This window comes from Hemitrygon akajei, chromosome 20 (genome assembly GCF_048418815.1).
Source record: "Hemitrygon akajei chromosome 20, sHemAka1.3, whole genome shotgun sequence".
Classification (NCBI taxonomy): Eukaryota; Metazoa; Chordata; class Chondrichthyes; order Myliobatiformes; family Dasyatidae; genus Hemitrygon; species Hemitrygon akajei.
Genome location: NC_133143.1, coordinates 59,033,857 through 59,054,416, shown reverse-complemented (window position 1 = coordinate 59,054,416; position 20,560 = coordinate 59,033,857). Strand labels below are relative to the sequence as shown.

At 40.2% G+C, this 20,560-nt stretch overlaps 1 protein-coding gene and 1 long non-coding RNA gene across 3 annotated transcripts in view; one reads left to right on the top strand and one right to left on the bottom strand.

Annotated features, from left to right (window-relative positions):
• The window catches only part of dnah5 (dynein, axonemal, heavy chain 5), a 223,958-nt gene extending 203,428 nt beyond the window's left edge, over nucleotides 1-20,530 (top strand). The window contains exons 71-79 of the mRNA XM_073024384.1: nucleotides 4,704-4,949; nucleotides 5,333-5,552; nucleotides 7,470-7,675; nucleotides 10,322-10,525; nucleotides 10,938-11,153; nucleotides 12,735-12,947; nucleotides 16,625-16,777; nucleotides 18,599-18,833; nucleotides 20,002-20,530. Of these exons, the coding sequence (XP_072880485.1) occupies nucleotides 4,704-4,949; nucleotides 5,333-5,552; nucleotides 7,470-7,675; nucleotides 10,322-10,525; nucleotides 10,938-11,153; nucleotides 12,735-12,947; nucleotides 16,625-16,777; nucleotides 18,599-18,833; nucleotides 20,002-20,153 (1,845 nt within the window). The 3' untranslated portion in view covers nucleotides 20,154-20,530. The remainder of the gene's footprint in view (nucleotides 1-4,703; nucleotides 4,950-5,332; nucleotides 5,553-7,469; nucleotides 7,676-10,321; nucleotides 10,526-10,937; nucleotides 11,154-12,734; nucleotides 12,948-16,624; nucleotides 16,778-18,598; nucleotides 18,834-20,001) is intronic.
• Nucleotides 7,673-20,560, bottom strand: part of LOC140713824 (uncharacterized) — a 57,974-nt gene continuing 45,086 nt past the window's right edge. The window contains exons 3-5 of one of the 2 annotated variants that reach the window (XR_012095740.1): nucleotides 18,965-19,051; nucleotides 11,773-11,865; nucleotides 7,673-8,951 (exon numbers count right to left, since the gene is read on the bottom strand). This is a non-coding gene — a long non-coding RNA (uncharacterized lncRNA). The remainder of the gene's footprint in view (nucleotides 8,952-11,772; nucleotides 11,866-18,964; nucleotides 19,052-20,560) is intronic. The other variant, XR_012095739.1, reaches the window with a different exon arrangement.

The following is a 20,560-nucleotide window of genomic DNA, read 5'->3' as shown; positions in this document are numbered from 1 at the left end:
CACTTCTGATCCCTTTATCTTCCTTTGTCTTGCCCTTCCTGAAGTCCACAATCAGCTCTTTCATCTTACTGATGTTGAGTGCCATGTTGTTGCTGTGGCACCACTCCACTAGTTGGCATATCTCACTCCTGTATGCCCTCTTGTCACCACCTGAGATTCTACCAACAATGCTTGTATCGTCAGCAAATTTGTAGATGGTATTTGAGCTGTGCCTAGCCACACAGTCATGTGTATATAGAGAGTAGAGCAGTGGGCTATGTACACACCCCTGAGGTGTGCCAGTGTTGATTGTCAGCGAGAAGGATACATTATCACCAATCCACACAGATTGTGGTCTTCCAATTAGGAAGTCGTGGATTCAATTGCAGAGGGAAGGTACAGAGGCCCAGGTTCTGCACCTTCTCAATCAGGATTGTGAGAAAGATGGTAATAAATGCTGAGCTACAGGCAGTCCCCGGGTTACGAATGAGTTCTGTTCCTGAGTCCATCTTTAAGTCGGATTTGTACGCAAGTCAGAACAGGTACATCCAGTATTTTGTAGCGCCAGTTATTCAAACGTTTGTCTTAGTATATAGTATATATTTTACCTTTCTATGCATATAAAACACTTAAGAAATGTAAGTATTTCAATAATTAAACCACTGTGTTGCTTAGTAATAATTGTAGCTTTCATCAGGGCAGGGCCTTTCACATGCTCCATTATTCTCACTTTATCCTTTAAAATTGTTCCGATTGTTGACCGACTGTAGCCTAACGCTTTTCCAATAACCGATGGCGTTTCACCTCTTTCCAAATGCTTTATTATTTCCACTTTATTTTCAATCATGATCGCTTCCCATCAACGGAACAGAAACACTGAAGGCGGAGGGTCCTGAGGTCTGCTGGGTCCTAAGGACCACCGCACTGTATTCCCGGGTCCTAAAGTCCACCACACTGAGTCAGGTTAAATGGGGCAAGTGGGGGCTGTGCTGGGTTTGGGTATTTGATCCTCCACAATATTCTGCGTGGGAATTTAAACTGGAGGTGGCAGTGTGTTTTTTTTTACGAGGTCGAGTTATGAGCTCGACATAAACCTGGCAAGGATGGTACGGGAGTCACTGGATCGATATCAGCCCAGCATGGGAGCGGTCTATCACTGGATTGAACTCGGAAACCTCTGTTCTCGAGCCTGGCGCTGATCTCATTGCGCCACCAGCCAACCAGAACGGGGGGGGTTAGGGTGAATCTTGCTAAGAAAAAGTTAAACCAAATACAAAGTTACAGACTCAACACAGTATCAACAGCAACGACTTAAAATGGCAGACGGCGTTCTCCTTCCTCAGATCGTAAGTACGAGTTGTCCGTAAGTCAGACGTTCGTAACTAGGGGACTACCTGTATAGTCAATGAACAGCATCCTGACATAGGTGTTTGTGTTGTCCAGGTGGTCTAAAGCTGTGTGGAGAGCCATTGAAATTGCATCTGCCGTTGACCTATTGTGGCGATAGGCAAATTGCAATGGGTCCAGGTCCTTTCTGAGGCAGGAGTTCAGTCTAGTCATGACCAACCTCTCAAAGCATTTCATTAGTGTCAATGTGAGTGCTACCGAGTGACAGTCATTAAGGCAGCCCACATTACTCTTCTTAGAAACTGGTATAATTGTTGCCTTTCTGAAGCAAGTGGGAACTTCTGTCCATAGCAGTGAGAGGTTGAAAACATCCTTGAATACTCCTGCTAGTTGGTTGGCACAGGTTTTCATAGCCTTACTAGATACTCCATCGGGACCTTCCACCTTGCGCGGGTTCATTCTCTTTTAAAGACAGCTAACATCGGCCTCTGTGACAGAGATCACAGGGTCATCAGGTGTTGCAGGGATCTTCACAACTGGAGTTGAGTTCTGCCTTTCAAAGCGTGCATTGAAGACATTGAGTTCACCTGGTTGTGAAGCATTGCTGCCATTCAGGCGATTGGGTTTCGCTTTATAGACCCCGCCAGAGTTGCCGTGCATCTGATGTCACCTCTAACCTCATTCAAAATTGTCTCTTCGCCCTTGAAATAGCGCTCTATAAATCATACCTGGTTTTCTGGTACAGGCCTGGGTCGTCAGACTTGAATGCCATAGATCGAGCCTTCAGCAGACGACGTACCTCCTGGTTCATCCATGGCTTTTGATTTGGGAATGTACAGTAAGTCTTTGTGGGGCACACTCATCCACGCAGGTTTTAATGAAGCTGGCAAGTTTAATTCATCATCTCATTATGTGCTGTCACATGCCGTTGGCGATCATGGTCTTTCCATGACCATGATGGTTTTTGGCAAGTTTTTCTACAGGAGTGATTTGCCATTGCCACCTTCTGGGCAGTATCTTTACAGGACAGGTAACCCCTACCATTATCAATACTCTTCAGAGACTGGTCTGCCTGATGTCAGTGGTCGCATAACCAGGACTTGTGATATGCACCCCTGTTCATACAACCATCTACCACCTGCTCCCATGGCTTCACACGACCCTGATCAGGGAGCTAAGCAGGTGCTACACCTTGCAAAATGATGTCCTGCAGGTGTCTCTTGGTAGCGAGGTATCTCCACTCTGCCAACCATCAATTCATCACCAGGTCATTTTTCCTTGCTTGAGCAGTAGACTCTTTTGTAGAAAGAATAAATAGTGCTGAAGCTTTCTACGAGAGAACAGTTGTACAAATAAAAGAGACTAATCTTTTTTCTTGGTTAGGTTTGTGTAGACTTAGTCAGCAATTTAGTGCTTAGACAGCCTGGCAAATACTTTAGCATAATGTGCTTGATCTGGTGACAGTTCCTTTCTTGCGCTGCAATTGTTTGGTTGTCAATGGAGATGAGTTGAAGGTGTTTAGAAACTCAAGCAGTGTTAAAAATGATCGATGCCAAAATACGACTTTATTGCAGCATCCAGCAATTGTATTTATCTCTGATTTTTGAAATTGTACTCAAACTGCATGAATCGCTTGGGTTGGGTTGTCGTCCTTTAGACTTTCACACAATACTTGATGATTGTCAGTGTCGCATGTCTCAGAGATCAATAAAAGTGAGACTGATAATTTAGTTTCTTCTGCTATACTGGGTGAAATTTAGAGTCAGGCCATTTCCAAACCTCCTTCGTTGGAACCCAGCTGCTTCAGTGTTGCAATGATGTTGCCAGAAGGATCTGAGTTATAAGGAAAGGTTAAAATATTTAGGAAAAAGAGGGGAGATTTGACAGAGATACGCAAAATTATGAGGGGTGTAGGAAAAATGCAATTTTCCCCCCACTGAGGTTGGGTGAGATTAGAAATAGAGGTAATAGATTAAGGTTGAAAGGTGAAATATTTGAGGGGAGCTTCTTAACTCAGAGGGTGGTGGAAGTGTGGAACAAGCTGCCAGAGTGGATGTGGGTTTAATTTCAACTTTCAAGAGAAATTTGAATAAGTACAAGGATGAGAGGAGTATGATCCAGATGCAAGTTGCTGTGACTAGGTCGAGTTACGGTTCAGCATGAATTAGATGGGCCAAAGGTCCTGTTTCTATGCTATAGCGCTTATGACTCACTTATTCTTCCAAAACTGAATTGAATTTATTTAGGATGGGAGTTGGTAAAACAATAGGTGAACTGAAAGTTTTTGGGGAATGACAATGCTGTTGTATCTCCTATTCCTGGGAATACAGGCTCTCATGAAGGAGCTGAATAGTTTCCAAAAGCAATCCTTATTGCTTATCAGAATTTCTTTGAATTTTAATGCATAATATAAACAAACCTGTGGCCATACATGGCTTGATGTGCTTATTGACTTTTCCAACTGCAGACTGCTTTTCCACCTAATACGTCACAAAAATAACCCCCTTCCTTAACGTTTTTGTTGCAGTTTTCATTTGACCAAAGGAATTTCTTGAGCAAGCATCTAGCATGGAAATTATTGTAGACTAATGTCAGATCCCTGAGGGCTGAGGGGTCCTGAAGTTGAGGTATATAAAAACCATGAGAATCGTCTGTCTTTTTCCTCCAGAATGGTTAAGTAGGAGGGTAGGAGAGTCTAAAATTAGAGGAGAAAGATTTAAAAGGAATCTGAGAGGCAAGCTTTTCCACACAGTGGATATGCGGAATCAGATTCCAGAAGAAACTGTAGAGAAGGTCCCAATTACAATGTTTAAAAGATCCACACAGCTATGTGGATATAAAAGGTTTCGAGGGATGTGGGCCAAACATGGGGAAATGGAACAAGCTTGGATGGACAACTTGGTCTTGATGGACAAATTGGGTTAAAGGGCCTGTTTCTGTGCTGCATGTGAAGTGCACTGCATTGATAAATAGTACCGTAAATACTTGCTACCCTAGTGACAAGACAGGACCCTCTTGATGGTTCTCCTGTAGAAAGTTTCAAAATGACACCCTTGCAGCATAATTATCTTACCAGATGTAGCCTGAGCCACGTAAATGGCAGAATATTAACTGTCCCCAGACAAAATGCAGGTCACAAACACTTATACAATTAGTGCTTATTGGCTTGGAATTTTTTCTGAAATGAAGTTTGTGCAATTAATAGTGAAAAGTTAAAATGCAATTATCAGTGCAAAACCAAATTATAGTTATTTGTTCAGAGGAAGTGAAATGATTCAATAGTTTTATATCTATTTTCATTTACTTAATGAATGCTTTGTTATATTTGTAGCAAAAATTAAAATCAAAAAATCTTAATTTCCCCCCATGTTTTATAGGCTCGTAAGTACATCATGGATGCAATGGGAGAAAAATATGCAGAAGGAGTCGTCCTGGACATGGAAAAGACTTGGGAGGAATCAGATAGATACACTCCACTAATCTGTTTTCTATCAATGGGCTCAGATCCCACGGATTCCATTATAGCTTTGGGCAAAAGGGTCAAGATAGAGACTCGCTGTGTTTCAATGGGTCAGGGACAAGAAGTCCATGCTCGGAAACTACTTCATCAGTCCATGACCAATGTAAGAGGAAATTCCATGAGATAATTCTAAGTCTGAGTTATTGTACATAATTAAGAAAACAATTCCTTCCTTTCAACCTTTGATCCCACCAATCCTCTCTCTGTTGGTAAAATAAATTTGCCGTTGCTGACAGAATGGTCCAGGTTGCCACTTCCATTACTACAGGCGCTCCCAACCTTTTTTGATGCCATGGACCCCTACCATTAACCTGGGGGTCCATGGACCCCAGGTTGGGAACCTCTGTGTTAAACATTTAACTAATTTCATAAAAGCTTTGTTTCACCTGTTCATTGTACCTAGGTTTGTTTAGTTGTCAATATTAACTGTCTACTTGTACATTTTTCTGTTAGGAGATATTAAAATTTCATTGTCCTTTTATTTAGGGTGGTTGGGTTTTGCTCCAGAATTGTCACTTGGGTCTCGATTTCCTGGATGAGTTAATGGACATCATGACCGAAACCAAAAATATTCATGAAAGCTTCCAACTATGGATGACCACAGAGGCTCATAAGTTATTCCCAATTGCACTTCTTCAAATGTCAATTAAATTTACCAATGAACCTCCACAGGGTCTACGAGCAGGTTTAAAAAGGACCTACTGTGGTAAGCCACCAAAATTAGTAGATGCATGTTAAAGCATGATCGAAAATGATTCAAAATGCCCATTGTGCCAGGTTTAAACAGTGAGCGGGGCCTGATGGGACTTGTCTGTGGAGCAGGAGATTGCTTGAGTTAATAGCAAGGGCCAATAAAAAGTAAGGTTTAAGTGGAGTGGCCATTTTTGGAGCGGGCTTGTGTTAGAGTGGTCAGGCTTTGGCTCAACAGGTTTGGGTGAGAACAGGCTAGAACTTAAGCCTGAGAAGTTAGAGGCATAACAAGTGTAAGCAGGGTGGTAAATCGGCAGTGGAATGCTCCTCCTGCAAGATGTGGGATTTCAGGGTACCTAATGGTGCCCCTGATGATTACATCTTCAGAAAGTGAACCCAACTTCAACTCCTGACTGACAAGGTCAAGGAACTGCAGCTGGAGCTGGATGCCTTGAAGATCATCTAGGAGGCTGAAAACTTCATAGCTGAGACTTTAACTGAGGTGGTCATACTCAGAGTGCAGGCTTCTGACAGTAGTGCAGTCTGTGCAGCAGTCCCCACTGGTCATTACCCTCAACAAGTATACAGTACCTCTTTGGATACTGCTGGAGGAAGATGACCTGTCTGGGCATAGCAACAGCAGCCAGACCAGTGACACAGTGGCTGGCTTTGAGACTCAGTGGGGAAGAGTAAAATCAGACAGAAGGTTAGTGATACGAGACTCATTAGTTAGGGGGATGGACAGTAGATTATGTGGCCACGAAGGAGAAGCCAGGATGGTGTGTTGCCTCCCAGGTGGTAGGATCCAGGATGTCTCAGAGTGGCTGCCGAAGATTCTGAAGAGGGAAGGTGAGCAACCAGAGGTCGTGGTGCACATAGGCAGCAGAAAGGGGTATGAGGCCCTGCACAACGAGTATAGGGGTTTAGGTAAGAGGCTGAGAGCAGGACCTCCAAGGTAGTAATTCCTGGATTACTTCCAGTGTCATGTGTTAGTTAGGGCAGGATTAGGATGATATTACAGATGAATGAATAGCTGCAAGGGGGCAAGGTTTTAGATTTATGGATCATTGGGATCTCTTCTTGTCAAAATATGACCTGTGCAAAAGGATGGGTTACATTTGAATCCTTGTGGGTAGGTTTGCTGGAGATGTTGGGGAGGGTTTAAACTTATTTGGCAGGGGGATAGGAACAGGAGTGATAGGGCTGAGGATGGGGTAGTTGGCATACAATACAACTCAATCCAATCAGGGGAGTCCTTGTGCAGGATTCCTTAGAGGTTAACTTGCAGGTTGAGTCAGTAGTCAGGAAGGCAAATGCAATGTTAACATTGAATTTGAGAGGACTGGAATTATAAGAGCAAGGATATGATGCTGAGGCTTTATATGGCATTGGTCAGACAGCACTTGCAGTACTGTGAGCACTTTTGGACCCATCTAAGAAAAAACGTGAAGATCTGCTGGCTTTGGAGAGGAGTCTAGAAGACATTCATGAGAGTGTCCAGGAATGAAAGGGTTAACATACGAGGAATGTTTGATGGCTCTGGGCCTGTACTCATTGGAGTTTAGAAGAATGAGGGGGGGGGGGGGTCACATTTGAACCTATCCGATATTGAAAGGCCTGAAAAGAGTTGAAGTAGAGAGGATGCTTCCTATAGTGGAGATTCTAGGACCAGAGGGCACAGTCTCAGAATAGAGGGACGTCACATTTGGGGTTGACAGACTTCTTTTATTTATTGACTAACCCGCAGTCTATCTTTTGTGTTTGTTGTAATCACACAATATAAATGGATTTTCTAACTAAAATGGCTGAATTCTCTTTGAATGATTTCCACATTCTCAGTACCACTGTATAACCATACAAGTTCAGATTTGAATCACTGTTAGAGAATTATGTAGTTAATACTAAATCTCTTATATGAGATATTGATTTACAGGAATTAGTCAGGATTTGCTGGATGTTAGCAGCATGACTCAGTGGAAGCCTTTGCTCTATGCAGTGGCTTTTTTACACTCAACCGTGCAAGAACGACGCAAATATGGACCGTTGGGTTGGAATATTCCGTATGAATTTAACCAGGCTGACTTTAATGCTACTGTGCAATTTGTTCAAAACCACCTGGACGACATGGATATCAAGAAGGTACAGATGGCAATTTTTATTTCTCAGTTGTGTTCTTATAATACAAACTACTGCAAATTCCAAATCTTTGAAACATACCCTGCAGCAATGAAATTACTAAAAAATAGTAGTATTAAAGAAAATTTATATTGTTAATATTTCCCAAGCAGGGATTCTCATAAGACTGCTTAATTAATACCCAAGTATATCTTCAGGGGAGCGATTGGCATTGAATTGAAGCTTTACGCCCAATTCTGCCAAGGAGTCTTTGGGGAGGACGCAGCACACGTCTAGTGACCTAGAATTTCAACGGGTTCTTCCATGAAGTATCTGCAGAACCAATTGGTGAAAATGCTTTAATTTTGAAAATATTATTATGCAACATTTTACAGGCGGATCTACAGTCATCTGCATGCATTAATGTCAGACTATTTGAAGATCCTCACAGAAATTTCAAGCCTACCTTATTTAGCTACTTATTTCATTGATTTGTTTGTAGTCAGATTGAATGTCATGGTATCACAGTGGATTCTGGTTAGTTGGCTGATCAGTTAATCGGGGCAGCTGCTTATTTGGGACAACTCTTAAAGAACAAAAACTAAATTGAGAAAATAGCTTGGGATTACCTTTGTTTATTTGGGATACTTTGCTGCTTAATTTCGGCGGGAGACTGTTGCTGAACAGTTTCCAACTAGCATCAGACACGGGGACTTTTTGGCTGTTAGACACTACACCACGCTTAGAGTGAACAGTTTTTAAATAGCGTCAGTTGCCTGTACTTTTGTTTTTTTTAAAAAGTGATTTTTATCACTGATAATTCATGAGAAATAGCAGCCAGACAATTCAGAACTGTTTTACTCATTGCTGTTTCATACATCAGGCTTGGAGATGCCAAAAATGGCTGGGCGTGAAAATGAAATGATTTCACTACTTCAAGTTAGGAACTATGAGGAATTTGAGGTATTGATAATCATCTTGAATGTTACAACATAAATTAAGATTAGGAGGATTCAACTGTCGAAAATTGTATGAAGACGGTCCATTTTCTAGGTATCTGCACTAATTTTGTTCATTTATCAATCAAAAAAACACTCTGCTCTCAACTGTGGCTCCAAGGAGCTATTTACATGCGATAACGGATACGCCCCAGTATACCGCTTCGGCAGGCAGGCTAAGTTCAGGTCAGGATAGCCGACTGGCCTCATACCCCGGTGAGATGGGGACGTACTTGTCCTAGCGTGTGAAGTCAGTTTCGGTGGATGAGATCCAACGGCCAGGAAGATGGTTGTGCAATGCTCTGTGGAGAGGGAAGTGCATGATGACACACAGAAAAAAAATCATGGCTAACCACTGCAACCAAGGAAGACCCCAGTTGTGATGACCTTTGTATTACTGGACCTGGGCTTCCGAGGTCAAGACAGTGGAATGGACCCAGTGCAACAGCATTTCCACTTTAAAAACTGTCCCGCACTGTTTCCTGTCATAGTCTGATATGGTGGACAACTACCAAACTAAATATTAGAAACTAATACACAGTTTTATAGCACTCTAGTAGTGTAGACAGTGTTCTAATTTGTTCTGTATTTCATTTAAATATATAATTCGTTACTCAGGTGGTAGATTGTCTTTTTTAAATACCTTTTTAACTATTTAATTGTGCCAAAATGTACCTGTCTTGACGTGCCACAATTAACTGGAATCCACTGTATATGTAAGGCATCTGGTAAGAGAATTTCCAAGCCAATTAAGACTTGAAACAATATAAAAATATTTGTGTAATACCTAGGACAATTTGAGAAAATTCCATAGAGAGAGTAAACCATATGCCTAAATGTTCAAACATCGTATGATCCAAGTAGTCTCTCATTGGTTGCAAATGACAATTGGATCTGATGGAGCAATGTGGTATCTCAATAAATAAGAATCCCCAACAGAAATCAGTTAATCAGTGTTTTTATGCTATTATCATGAAGATCAAAAGTTAAAGATGTTGGATCCAATATAATAAAGTGGCCATTTTATTAACTACCTCCTCTACCTAATAAAGTGGTAAATGAGTGTATGTTTGTGGTCTTTTGCTGCTGTAGCCTACCAGTTTCAAAGTTCGATGTGTTGTGTTGGTCATTCAGTGATGGTCTTCTGCACACCACTGTTATAACAAATGGTTATTTGAGTTACTGTCTCCTTCCTGTCAGCTTGAACCAGTCTGGCCATTCTCCTTTGACCTCTCTTGGTAGCAACATTTTTGACTACCAAACTGCTATTCACTGGACGTTTTTTGATTTTTTTTGGTACCGCTTTCTGTAAACTCTAGAGACTGTTGTGAGTGAAAATCCCAGATAAGCATTTTCTGAGATACTTAAACCACCTTGTCTGGCATCAACAATCACTCCATGGTCAAAGTCACTTAGATCGCATTTCCTCCCAATTCTGATGTTTGGTCTGGACAGCAACCGAACCTCTTGGCCATGTCTGCCTGCTTTTCTGCATTGAGTACCTGCCAGACTCAAGGGTTGATAAGATTTTTGCATTAATGAGCAGGTGTATAAGTATTCTTAATAAAGTGGCCACTGAGTGTATATTAAATTAAGTATAAAATTATATTGTGAAATGTACTTTTCATCTCTCGCTTCTTCTTTCCCTTCTACTCACCCACCAAACTACAAGGGTGTTTCGTGGACTACAGTGCGATATATGATTGGTGAGATCCAGTATGGTGGGAGAGTCACAGATGATTATGATAAACGATTGCTGAACACATTTGCCAAGGTTTGGTTCAGTGAAAATATCTTCACTTCAGACTTCTGCTTCTACAAGAGTTACAGTATTCCTAAATGCACTTTGGTGGATCAATATCTACAGTATATTCAGGTTTGTAAACACACAATCTGTGGAAAGCTAAATGTAATCAGTAATAAAAGTAGTAGTTAGATAAAGCAGCTCTTCTGATTAATTTTTTCTTTCTTAATCTTGTTTTGATTTTTTGAGTTTCAGATTTTTAGTATAGAGCAAGTGTATGATGACAGTACTGCATTAATTAGAGATACTCTTTTTTATTGTAGCATTCTGACCATCATATGCAGACGCTGGAACATGAGCCTTAACCAGCTGGCTATTTCATGTCATATATGCATTAATTAGTTCTCTGTTTGGAGATTTCCATTAAAGTTCTTAAACTGTCATCTTCTTGTACAACAATCTGCACTTAGACTGCTGCAGTATATTATGTTATATGAGAAATTTATTCATTAAGGAATAATATCAAATCTATTGTACATTACAGAGTCTGCCTACATATGACACACCTGAAGTGTTTGGTCTACATACCAATGCTGATATTACTTACCAGAGCAAACTTGCCAAGGACGTCTTGGATACTATATTAAGCATCCAGCCGAAGGACAGCTCAAGTGGAGGGAGGGAAACAAGGGAAGCTGTGGTAGCCCGGTTGGCTGATGACATGTTAGAGAAGCTTCCTGTAGACTATGTACCATTTGAGGTAGGTAATAACCAGGTAAAGGGGGACATAGTTTATGGATTGATTTAAATCTGCTCACTTTAAGCTAATGCAAAAGCCATCAACTATTAACCTTGAATGGGAAACTTGGAATTCAGCAGTTCTGTTGTCACAACCTGCATGGTTATTTAAAAGTTTCCTTTGTTAAAAGTAGATATGGTTAGAAAAGTTAGGTGCAAGGCTGTATTAGTCTGATACTTGAGGACAGAGGCCTAAAGCATTTGTACAATAAGCACACTATGGACTTTGTGCCCATAAGATCCAGAGCAGGGGTGGTAAGAGTTAAGGATGGGTGGGGTGAAGTTGATCCAGAGTAGATGAATGGATTACAACAGAGAGCAGAGTTGCCATGAGGAGAAAGCAGTAGATGGGTTGATAAGTCCAGTTGATAAGGGAGCAGATGAGTTGAAAATCAAAAGGATTTTAAAGGAATTTTGCAAATGAACAGGAGACTAAAGAGGTTAGGAGTACTTTATGGAGGATTCTGGGAGGAAAGAGAAAATCAGAACTAGCAGCAAGATGATCAGTGTATAATCAAAGTTAAAAGTAAAAGACAGCTGTTAGGGTGATGACATTGTTAATAATTTAGTGTTAAACCCACCTGCTAGAATCTTCTAAAAGCAAAAACTGCAGATGCTGTAAATCTGAACCAAAAATAGAAAACACTGGAAGTTCTCAGCAGACTGGGCTGCACCTGTATAGAAAGAACTAGAGTTAATTTATTAGATTAGTGATCTTGCACCAGGACTGACAATCAAGAACATGGCCTTGAAATAATACAGAAGTAGCTGTTAACTGGTGTCCAGGTTGCACTGCACCTATTTGTAAACGGTGTGAAAGACTGCCCAAGAATCACTTAGTGATACATCATTTAAAATACTGAGCCTCAGGTCTAACTTTACGCCCTATCACTTTCTGCTCTGATTCCTTCATTGTTCAAAAACTTATCAGTCCCCAATTTGACTATACTCATTGATTAAACTCAATGGATGTCTGAGGTTGAGTATTCTAAAGACCTACATACTTTACAAAACGAAGTCCCACTTTAGCTCAGTTCTAATTATTATAGTTAAATGTATTCTGTGACTACGCCCCTAATAGTACTCTGTTAATGTGTATTTGGATTTTCCACGTCTCACTGGAAAAATACTTCTCATTTTTCTAAATTCCAGTGAATCTTTGTCAATCTTATTTTATAGAACAAGGCCTCCCCCTTCACACACCTTCAAAATAAATTTATAATGTACATACGGTACATGTCATCATATACTACTCTGAGATTCATTTTCTTGCAGGCATTCACAATAGAACAAAAATGCAATAGAATCAATGAGAAGTTAAACACAAAGACTGACCAACAAACTGCAGATACAAACAAGTAAATAATACTGAGAATACTGCTCATTCTATGCCAGAGTGATGACAAAATGGTACAGAATTGGCTAGGCACAGGGAGAACAAAGCACACACTTCTCATGTGATCTGGCAAAAGCCAGACCTTGTTAATTTTGACTATTGTGCACATTTGATATTGGCAATCTAACATATTGGGTTATTTGCCAGGTGAAAGAAAAACTGCAGAAGATGGGACCACTGCAACCAATGAATATCTTCCTTCGTCAAGAAATTGATAGAATGCAACGGGTAATTGCTTTGGTGCAAAGTACTTTAACTGACTTGAAACTTGCAATTGATGGAACAATCATTATGAGTGAAAATCTTCGAGATGCTTTAGACTGCATGTATGATGCTAGAATTCCAGCCCGATGGATGAAGGTAACAATGGGATGTTTTCATTAGAATATTGATATACAGAAAGTTTATTTATAATTTTAATATTCTATAAAATTTAAAAGTCAATGCATTACTAGCGACTGTAACGTGCAAGGCAATGTAGCGGCCAATTTTAACACAGCAATGTTCCACAAGAAAAATCATTGATAGAAAACATAAAACAGTACAGTACAGCCTCTTTGGCCCCTGATGTTGTGCCAACCTAATGTTTTAATGGAAGTCAAAGCTAAAGTAAAAGCAAAAGAGAGGGCATACAACAATGCAAAAGTTAGTGGTAAGATAGAGGATTGGGAAGCTTTTAAAAACCTACAGAGAGCAACTAAAAGAATCAGCAGGAGGCAAAAGATGAAATATGAAAGCAAGCTAATAAACAGTATCAAAGTGGATAGTAAAAGCTTTTTCAAGTATGTAAAGAATGAAAGAGATGAGAATGGATATAGGACTGCTAGAAAATGAGGCTAGAGAAATCATAACGTGGGACAAGGAGACGACAGATGAACTGAATGTGTATTTTGCATCAGTCTTCACTGTGGAAGATGCTAGCAGCGTGCTAGGTGTTCAAGGGTGCGAGGGAAGAGAAGTGAGTGCAGTTACTACTACAAGGGAGAAGGTGCTTAAAAAGCAGAATGACCTAAGGATACATAAGTCACCCAGACCAGATGAATTGCACCCCAGGATTCTGAAAGAGGTAACAGGAGAGATTGTGGAGGCACTAGTAATGATCTTTCAAGAATCATTGGACTTTGGCAAGGGTCCAGAGGACTGGAAAATTGCAAATGTCACTCCAATCTTTAAGAAAAGGAGGTAGGCAGCAGAAAGTAAATTATAGACCAGTTAGCTTGACCTTCGTGGTTGGGAAGATGTTGGAGTCAATTATTAAGGATGAGGTTATGGAGTACTTGATGACAGTGGTGACAGAGGACAAGATAGGACAAAGTCAGCATGGTTTCCTTAAGGGAAAATCTTGCCTGACAATCAGGTAGAATAGATGAAGGGAAATGCAGTGGATGTTATATATTTGGACTTTCATAAGGATTTTGACAAGATGCCACACATGAGGCTGCTTACCAAACTAAGAGCCCATGGTATTACAGGAAAGTTATTGGCATGGTTAGAGCATTGGCTGATTGGTATGAGGCAGCGAGTTGGAATAAAAGGATCCTTTTCTGGTTGGTTTCCAGTGGCTGGGTGTATTTCACAGTGGTTGGTGTTGGAGCCACTTCTTTTTATGCTGTATGTCAATGATATAGATGATGGAATAAATAGCTTTGTTGCCAAGTTTGCAGATGATATGAAGATTGTTGGAGGGGCAGGTAGTGTTGGGGAAATAGGTAGGATGCAGAAGGACTTAGACAAATTAGGAGAATGGGCAAGAAAGTGGCAAATGAAATACAAATGTTGGAAAATGCATGGTCATGCACTTTGGTAGAAGAAATAAATATGCAGAGTATTTTCTAAACAAGGAGAAAATCCAAAAATCTGAAATGCAAAGTGACTTGGGAGTCCTTGTGCAGAACACCCTGAAGGTTAACTTGCAGGTAGAGTCGATAGTGAGGAAGGCAAATGCAATGTTTGCATTCATTTCAAGAGTTCTAGAATACAAGAGCAGGGATCTGATGCTGAGGCTTTATAAGGCACCGGTGAGGCCTCACCTTGAGTATTGTGAACAGTTCTGAGCTCCTCATATTAGAAAAGATGTCTTGGCATTGTAGAGGGTTCAGAGGAGGTTCACAAGGATGATTCCAGGAACGAAAATGTTACCATACCAGGAACAGTAGATAGCTCTGGGCCGGTACTTGCTGGAATTTAGAAGGATGGGGGTGATCTCATTGAAACTTTTTGAATGTTGAAAGGCCTGGATAGAATAGATGTGGAAAGGATGTTTTCCATGGTTGGTGAGTCTTAGACAAGAAGGTACAGCCTCTGGACAGAGGAGCATCCATATAAAACAGATGCAGAGAAATTTCTTTAGCCAGAGAGTGATGAATTTGTGGAATTTATTACCACAGGCAGCTGTCCAGTCCAGTCCCTAAGGAAACCTATATAAACCTACTTAACAATCAAACTAACCCTTCCCTCTTCCTCCATTTTTCTTACATCCATATGTCTATCTGAAAGTCTCTTAAATGTCCCTTTTGTATCAGACACTATCACCATCTCCAGCAATGCAACCCAAGTACCTACCATTTTCTATGTGGGGGGGGGGGGGGGAACACGACCTCTGACATCTCCCCTCAACTTTCCTCCATTTACCTTAAATGAATGTTCTCTGGTATTGGTCACTGCAGCCCTGGGAAAACGGTGCCAGCTGAACACACAATTCCTCAAAATTCTGAGAAACTCTCGAAAGCCACCTTGCATCATCCTTTGCTCCATTGACCAAAGCCATAGCTCACTCAAAAAGGCATGTCCTCCAATCTAGGCAGCCTCTGTATTGTCTCTAAAGTTTCCACATCCTTCCTAGATTAAGGTCACCAGAACCAAATGCAGTATTCCTAGTGTGGTATAACCAGAGTTTATTGAGATGTAACATCTCACAGCTGTTGATCTCATATCCCAAACTAATGAAGGCCAATGCACCATATATACATTCTAAACCACCCTATCAATCTGTGTGGCAACTTTGGAGGATCTATGGACGTGGACCCTAAGTTCCCTGTGTTCCTCCACACTAAGAATTCTTCCATTAACCTTGTACTCTGTCTTCAAGTTTGATCTTTCACAGATTATCATCTCACACTTTTCTGATTATACTCCATCAGCCATTTTTCTGCCCACTCCTATATCCTGTCAATGTCCCATTGTAACACATGGCAACCTCCTACACTATCAGCAACAGAACTAACCTCCCTGCCGTCTAAAAACTTAGTAACTCACCCTTCCACTTCCTCATCCAAGTCATTTATAAAGATCACAAAGAGCAGGGGTCCCAGAACAGATCCCTACAGAATACCACTAGTCATGGATCTCCAAGCAGAATATACTCCTACTGTCACTCTCTGCCTTCTTTGGACAAGCCAATTCTAAGTCCGCGCAGCCAAGTTTCCCTGATACATTTTCTGCCTACTCTATTTATTGAGGCTGCCATTCTGAGTTTATATCTAGTCTCAGACAATACTGATACCATTGAATCCCTTTAACTATTTACACAAGAGACTACAGATGCTGGAAATCCAGAGTGACACATACAAAATGCTGTAGGAACTCAGTAAGTCATAGAGCATCAATGGAAAGGAATAGAGAGTCAACATTTCTGGCTAAGAGCCTTCATCAGAACCTTTAACTATTTAGCTGTCTTACATCAATCCTCACTGCTGGTTATTTTCTCAGCAAAGCTGATGTTAAAGGACTTGGTGGTATTAATATTGTTTGAGATCTCTTGCAGTGATTTTAAACTTGGAAAACTAACAGATGCCCCTATTATTGGAATACTTGGAAAAATCATGTCATTCGGGTAGTTTTAAACTGGCTAAGTTTCTAACCCCAACCAGCTATATATTTTTTTCATACTACTATGATTTATTACAGGGATACTTCAGCAAAAATAAATTCCCTTTCAATTGTGCAACAGAATTTGTTTTCAAATGCCAGGCTATGCATATTTCATGAGAGCAAACTTTCACTGATGTAACTATGAAAATATTTGCCTTGTTCTCCAGACATCCTGGGAATCGAGCACCCTTGGTTTCTGGTTTACAGAATTATTGGAGAGAAATCGTCAGTTCCATTCCTGGATCTTTGAGGGACGACCAAACTGTTTCTGGATGACTGGCTTTTTTAATCCTCAGGGATTTTTAACAGCAATGAGACAGGTAATGCTAATAGCCGTAGTAGATTACAGGTGAGGTTTTGTACAATTACCATCAACCACTGATTTGTTTCCATGATGTAATTTACATTCAGCTAAACTTTTCAATTGTAGTATAAAATGCTGGAGGAACTCAGCAGGGCAGGCAGCATTTATGGAAAAAAAGTACAGTTGACCTTTCAGGCCCAGACGCTTTGGGTTTGAAAGAATGTTAACTTATTACTTCTTAACTAGTCAAAGGCCATCCTGCCATTTTACCATCTACCACAACCTAGTTTATTGAGAACCTTGTTTCTCCTTTACTTAAAGACAAAGTTCCAGTGCCTGAACTATTGGAATGACACCAGTGATTCATTTATTTTCAATGCAAATAGAATGGTGACCCCTCCTCAACTATCACTCTCAAATTATTAACTCAGTTCCCTCTGATCAAACTAAGAACCTGGCTACAAAAGAAATTGTCAGAAGTGGCTAGCCATATTCATCAGCCACAGAAGTCCTGTGTACCTTCTTTCTGACCCAAATCCATTCAAGACTGGATGACCTCAAGCCTTTCTCTATTTTGATTTCATCGTTGACTCTACTGAAAGTAGCAACCTTTGGCTCTACTAAATGCTGATCCACAGAGGCCAGTCACTTAAATGTTTCACTTTCTCAGTGATGCTAACATAGTTGAACTTGCTCAAAATTGTATTCAACACAACACTACCGCAGACCTATGGCAAACCATCAGACTTGGTTGTCCTTCAGGTACTCTGCCCAATTTCACTGCCAAAGTGTTATTACGAATTTTAATACGATAAGGCTAATACTTCACATTGCGCCTTGCCAAAGGATTGAAGATTGATTCTTAATGAAACATGTGCCAGAATAGTTAGTTCAGCACAATGTGTGTTTGCTTCCTTTTGAGAAACAAATGGCAATGTATTTGATGAATATGTACAAATAAATTGTTCATCAACTCTTTTTACTTCCAAAAAGGGAATACAGTGATGTACAATACAGACACTAGGATCAGTAAAAACACTTGCATAGAATTTCAGATGCAAAGGAATTGTATTTTATTAAAGTCATTCAACCCTCCTCACTGCTATACAGTCAGATTCCCTTTGATAGGGTACGCCTTTGCAAACTTACATGAATGATTTGTTTTATTAAAGAATCCAGAAGACTAGTACATGGTAGGATGATCAAGTTGCAGAAGAGGATGTAACTAGAAATAGGATATCATTAAGAGTTTATGACCTTGTCTCAGATGGTAATAGTGATGTGGAATTACATCTTAAAAAGGGGTAAAAGATTGAAATTCAAGACAATTTAATTTCAAATAGTCATGGGTACATGAAAATATACAGTGAAATGCATCATTTGTGTCAACAACCACAGTATGAGGATGTCCTAGAGTCAGCCTGTCAGTGTTGCCATGGTTCTGGTACCAACATTGCATGTCCACAACTTAAACCCATACTTCTTTCGACTGTGGAAGGAAAGAGCACCCCGAGGAAACCCATGCAGTCACAGGGAAAACGTACAAACTCCTTATAGATAATGGCAGAATTGAACCCAGGTCTCTGGCAGTGTTGTGTTAACCAAACCCTAAATTATCCACCTACAGTATTCCTCTATTCATTTGCATTTACTGTTTTCCAAGTAACTGTGTAAATTATTCCTATTAACGACAGGAATGCTTGTTTTATACTTTAAAATTTTGATATTAAAAGCAGGGTAAAATTCTTTGAGGATATTTGAAATAAAAAATTTACTGATGCCGTAAAAGCAGTGATGAAATATTGACAGCCATTTCTCACTAAACTTTAACTAACAGGAAGTGACTCGTGCTCACAAGGGCTGGGCACTGGATAGCGTCGTTCTGTGCAATGAAGTCACCAAATGGATGAAAGATGACATTACAACACCCCCTGCAGCGGGAGTTTACGTGTACGGGCTGTACCTGGAAGGAGCTGGATGGGACAGACGCAATTCAAAGCTCATTGAGTCCAAACCTAAAGTACTGTTTGAGTTGATGCCAGTCATACACCTATCTGCTCAAAATAACCTAAGTAAGTACTACTGTAAATAATCGATATTTTAATCTTGGCTGTTACATCAGTATTTAACTGATAGCTACACGTAGTCTAATTTTCTTTCCTAGTGTGCAACAATTTGAAATTTTACGGTGACTTGTACTCACCTAGGGATGAATTGAAGGGAAAAGATATCTTTGATCCTCTTCAGTGAGGTTCATGGTTTCTAAGATGTGTAAGAAACAGATTTTGACCTAAGCAGATTAATGAGAACAGAGATAGCACCAAATCATAAACACAAGAGACAACAGAATAAAAGGGTGGGGGGGGGGGGGGAGGGGAGAGGTGAAGGAGGATAGCTAGAAGACGATAGGGTGAAGCCCTATATGTGGGAAGGGTACAGGGCTGTGGTAGTGAGTCTAGCTGGTTGGAAGAGTCAGAGGGAAGCAGAAGTCACAGGGGGAGCAGTGAGAGGGTGTCACATGTTTGCAACTTTATTGCATGCATGTTTAAACCACCCCAATCCTACATTTTAAAACTGCCCACCAAAGACCTTGCATCTCTTTTTGTTCTTCTCATTCGTTTTTGCTTTATCATAAGACACTCATTTCCTTTACACTGAAGAGGAATATGTTTTTATAAATAGCCCACATAATCACCAGCATTGACCAAAGCAAAATTACAATGTGGTGATTTGATGGTTTTGGATTTACGACGGGGATACAAATGGATTTCACATACTGGGAATTTCTTTTTATCATATGACTGGCATTTGAGTCAAGATATTGGGCACTATGATAGCATTGCAGAGCTTGGAGTTCAATCCATTCCGTAAGGAGTCTCTATACGTCCTGCCTGCGGAATGCATGAGTTTTCCTGGAGTGCTCTGCTTTCCTCCCACAGCCCAAGGACGCACCAAGTAGGTTAAATGGTCATTGTACATTGTCCCTTGAGTAGATTGAGGTTTATCAGGTTAGTTTGGGTTGCTGGGATGGCATGACAGAAAGGCCTACTGCACACTGTATCGCTAAATAAATAAATAAAATTTACACCCAAATATCTTCATTGATTCTCATTGACGTTGGAAATGGGGAGCACAGATATTTAAAAAAAATTTACGTAAGCAAGCAGTAATACTATGAATATTCCAAGGGAATGTTTGCCTTAGGCTTATCCAATTTGTACGATTTGTCTTGTCTTCAAGATCCAAAAGACCCCCGATTATATTCATGCCCAATCTACAAGAAGCCAGTAAGAACGGATATAAACTACACAGCTGCAGTAAATCTCCGAACGGTTCAACCCCCTGAAAATTGGATCTTACGTGGTGTAGTGCTCCTTTGTGATGTCCAGTAAACAGTAAGACTATTCCATGACTTAGCACACCAGCATTAGCATTCGATGTTGAAAATGTTTCTGATTGGAAATGGATAATGTAATTTCTAGGCCACAGTGGAAGATTTTTTAACTTTTATCATGTATAATGGATGTTTATCGATTCAGATTTCTACTTTTATTTTGATTAAAAATGAATCTTTATTATCTGGTGCATTTTTAAATTTTTAGCTAATTTACCTCTTTATGCACATAGATTTTAAAGACTCCAATGAAGAAAAAGATTTAAGTCAAATTCTGTAATAAGCTTAAAAAATACAATTTTTCTAGAATAAGTAGTATATTTTTATATGTTTTAAGTCACAACTTCAATAAATGTCAAAACTATTATTTCACTATTTATGGCAAGAAGTTAGTTATTTAGTACC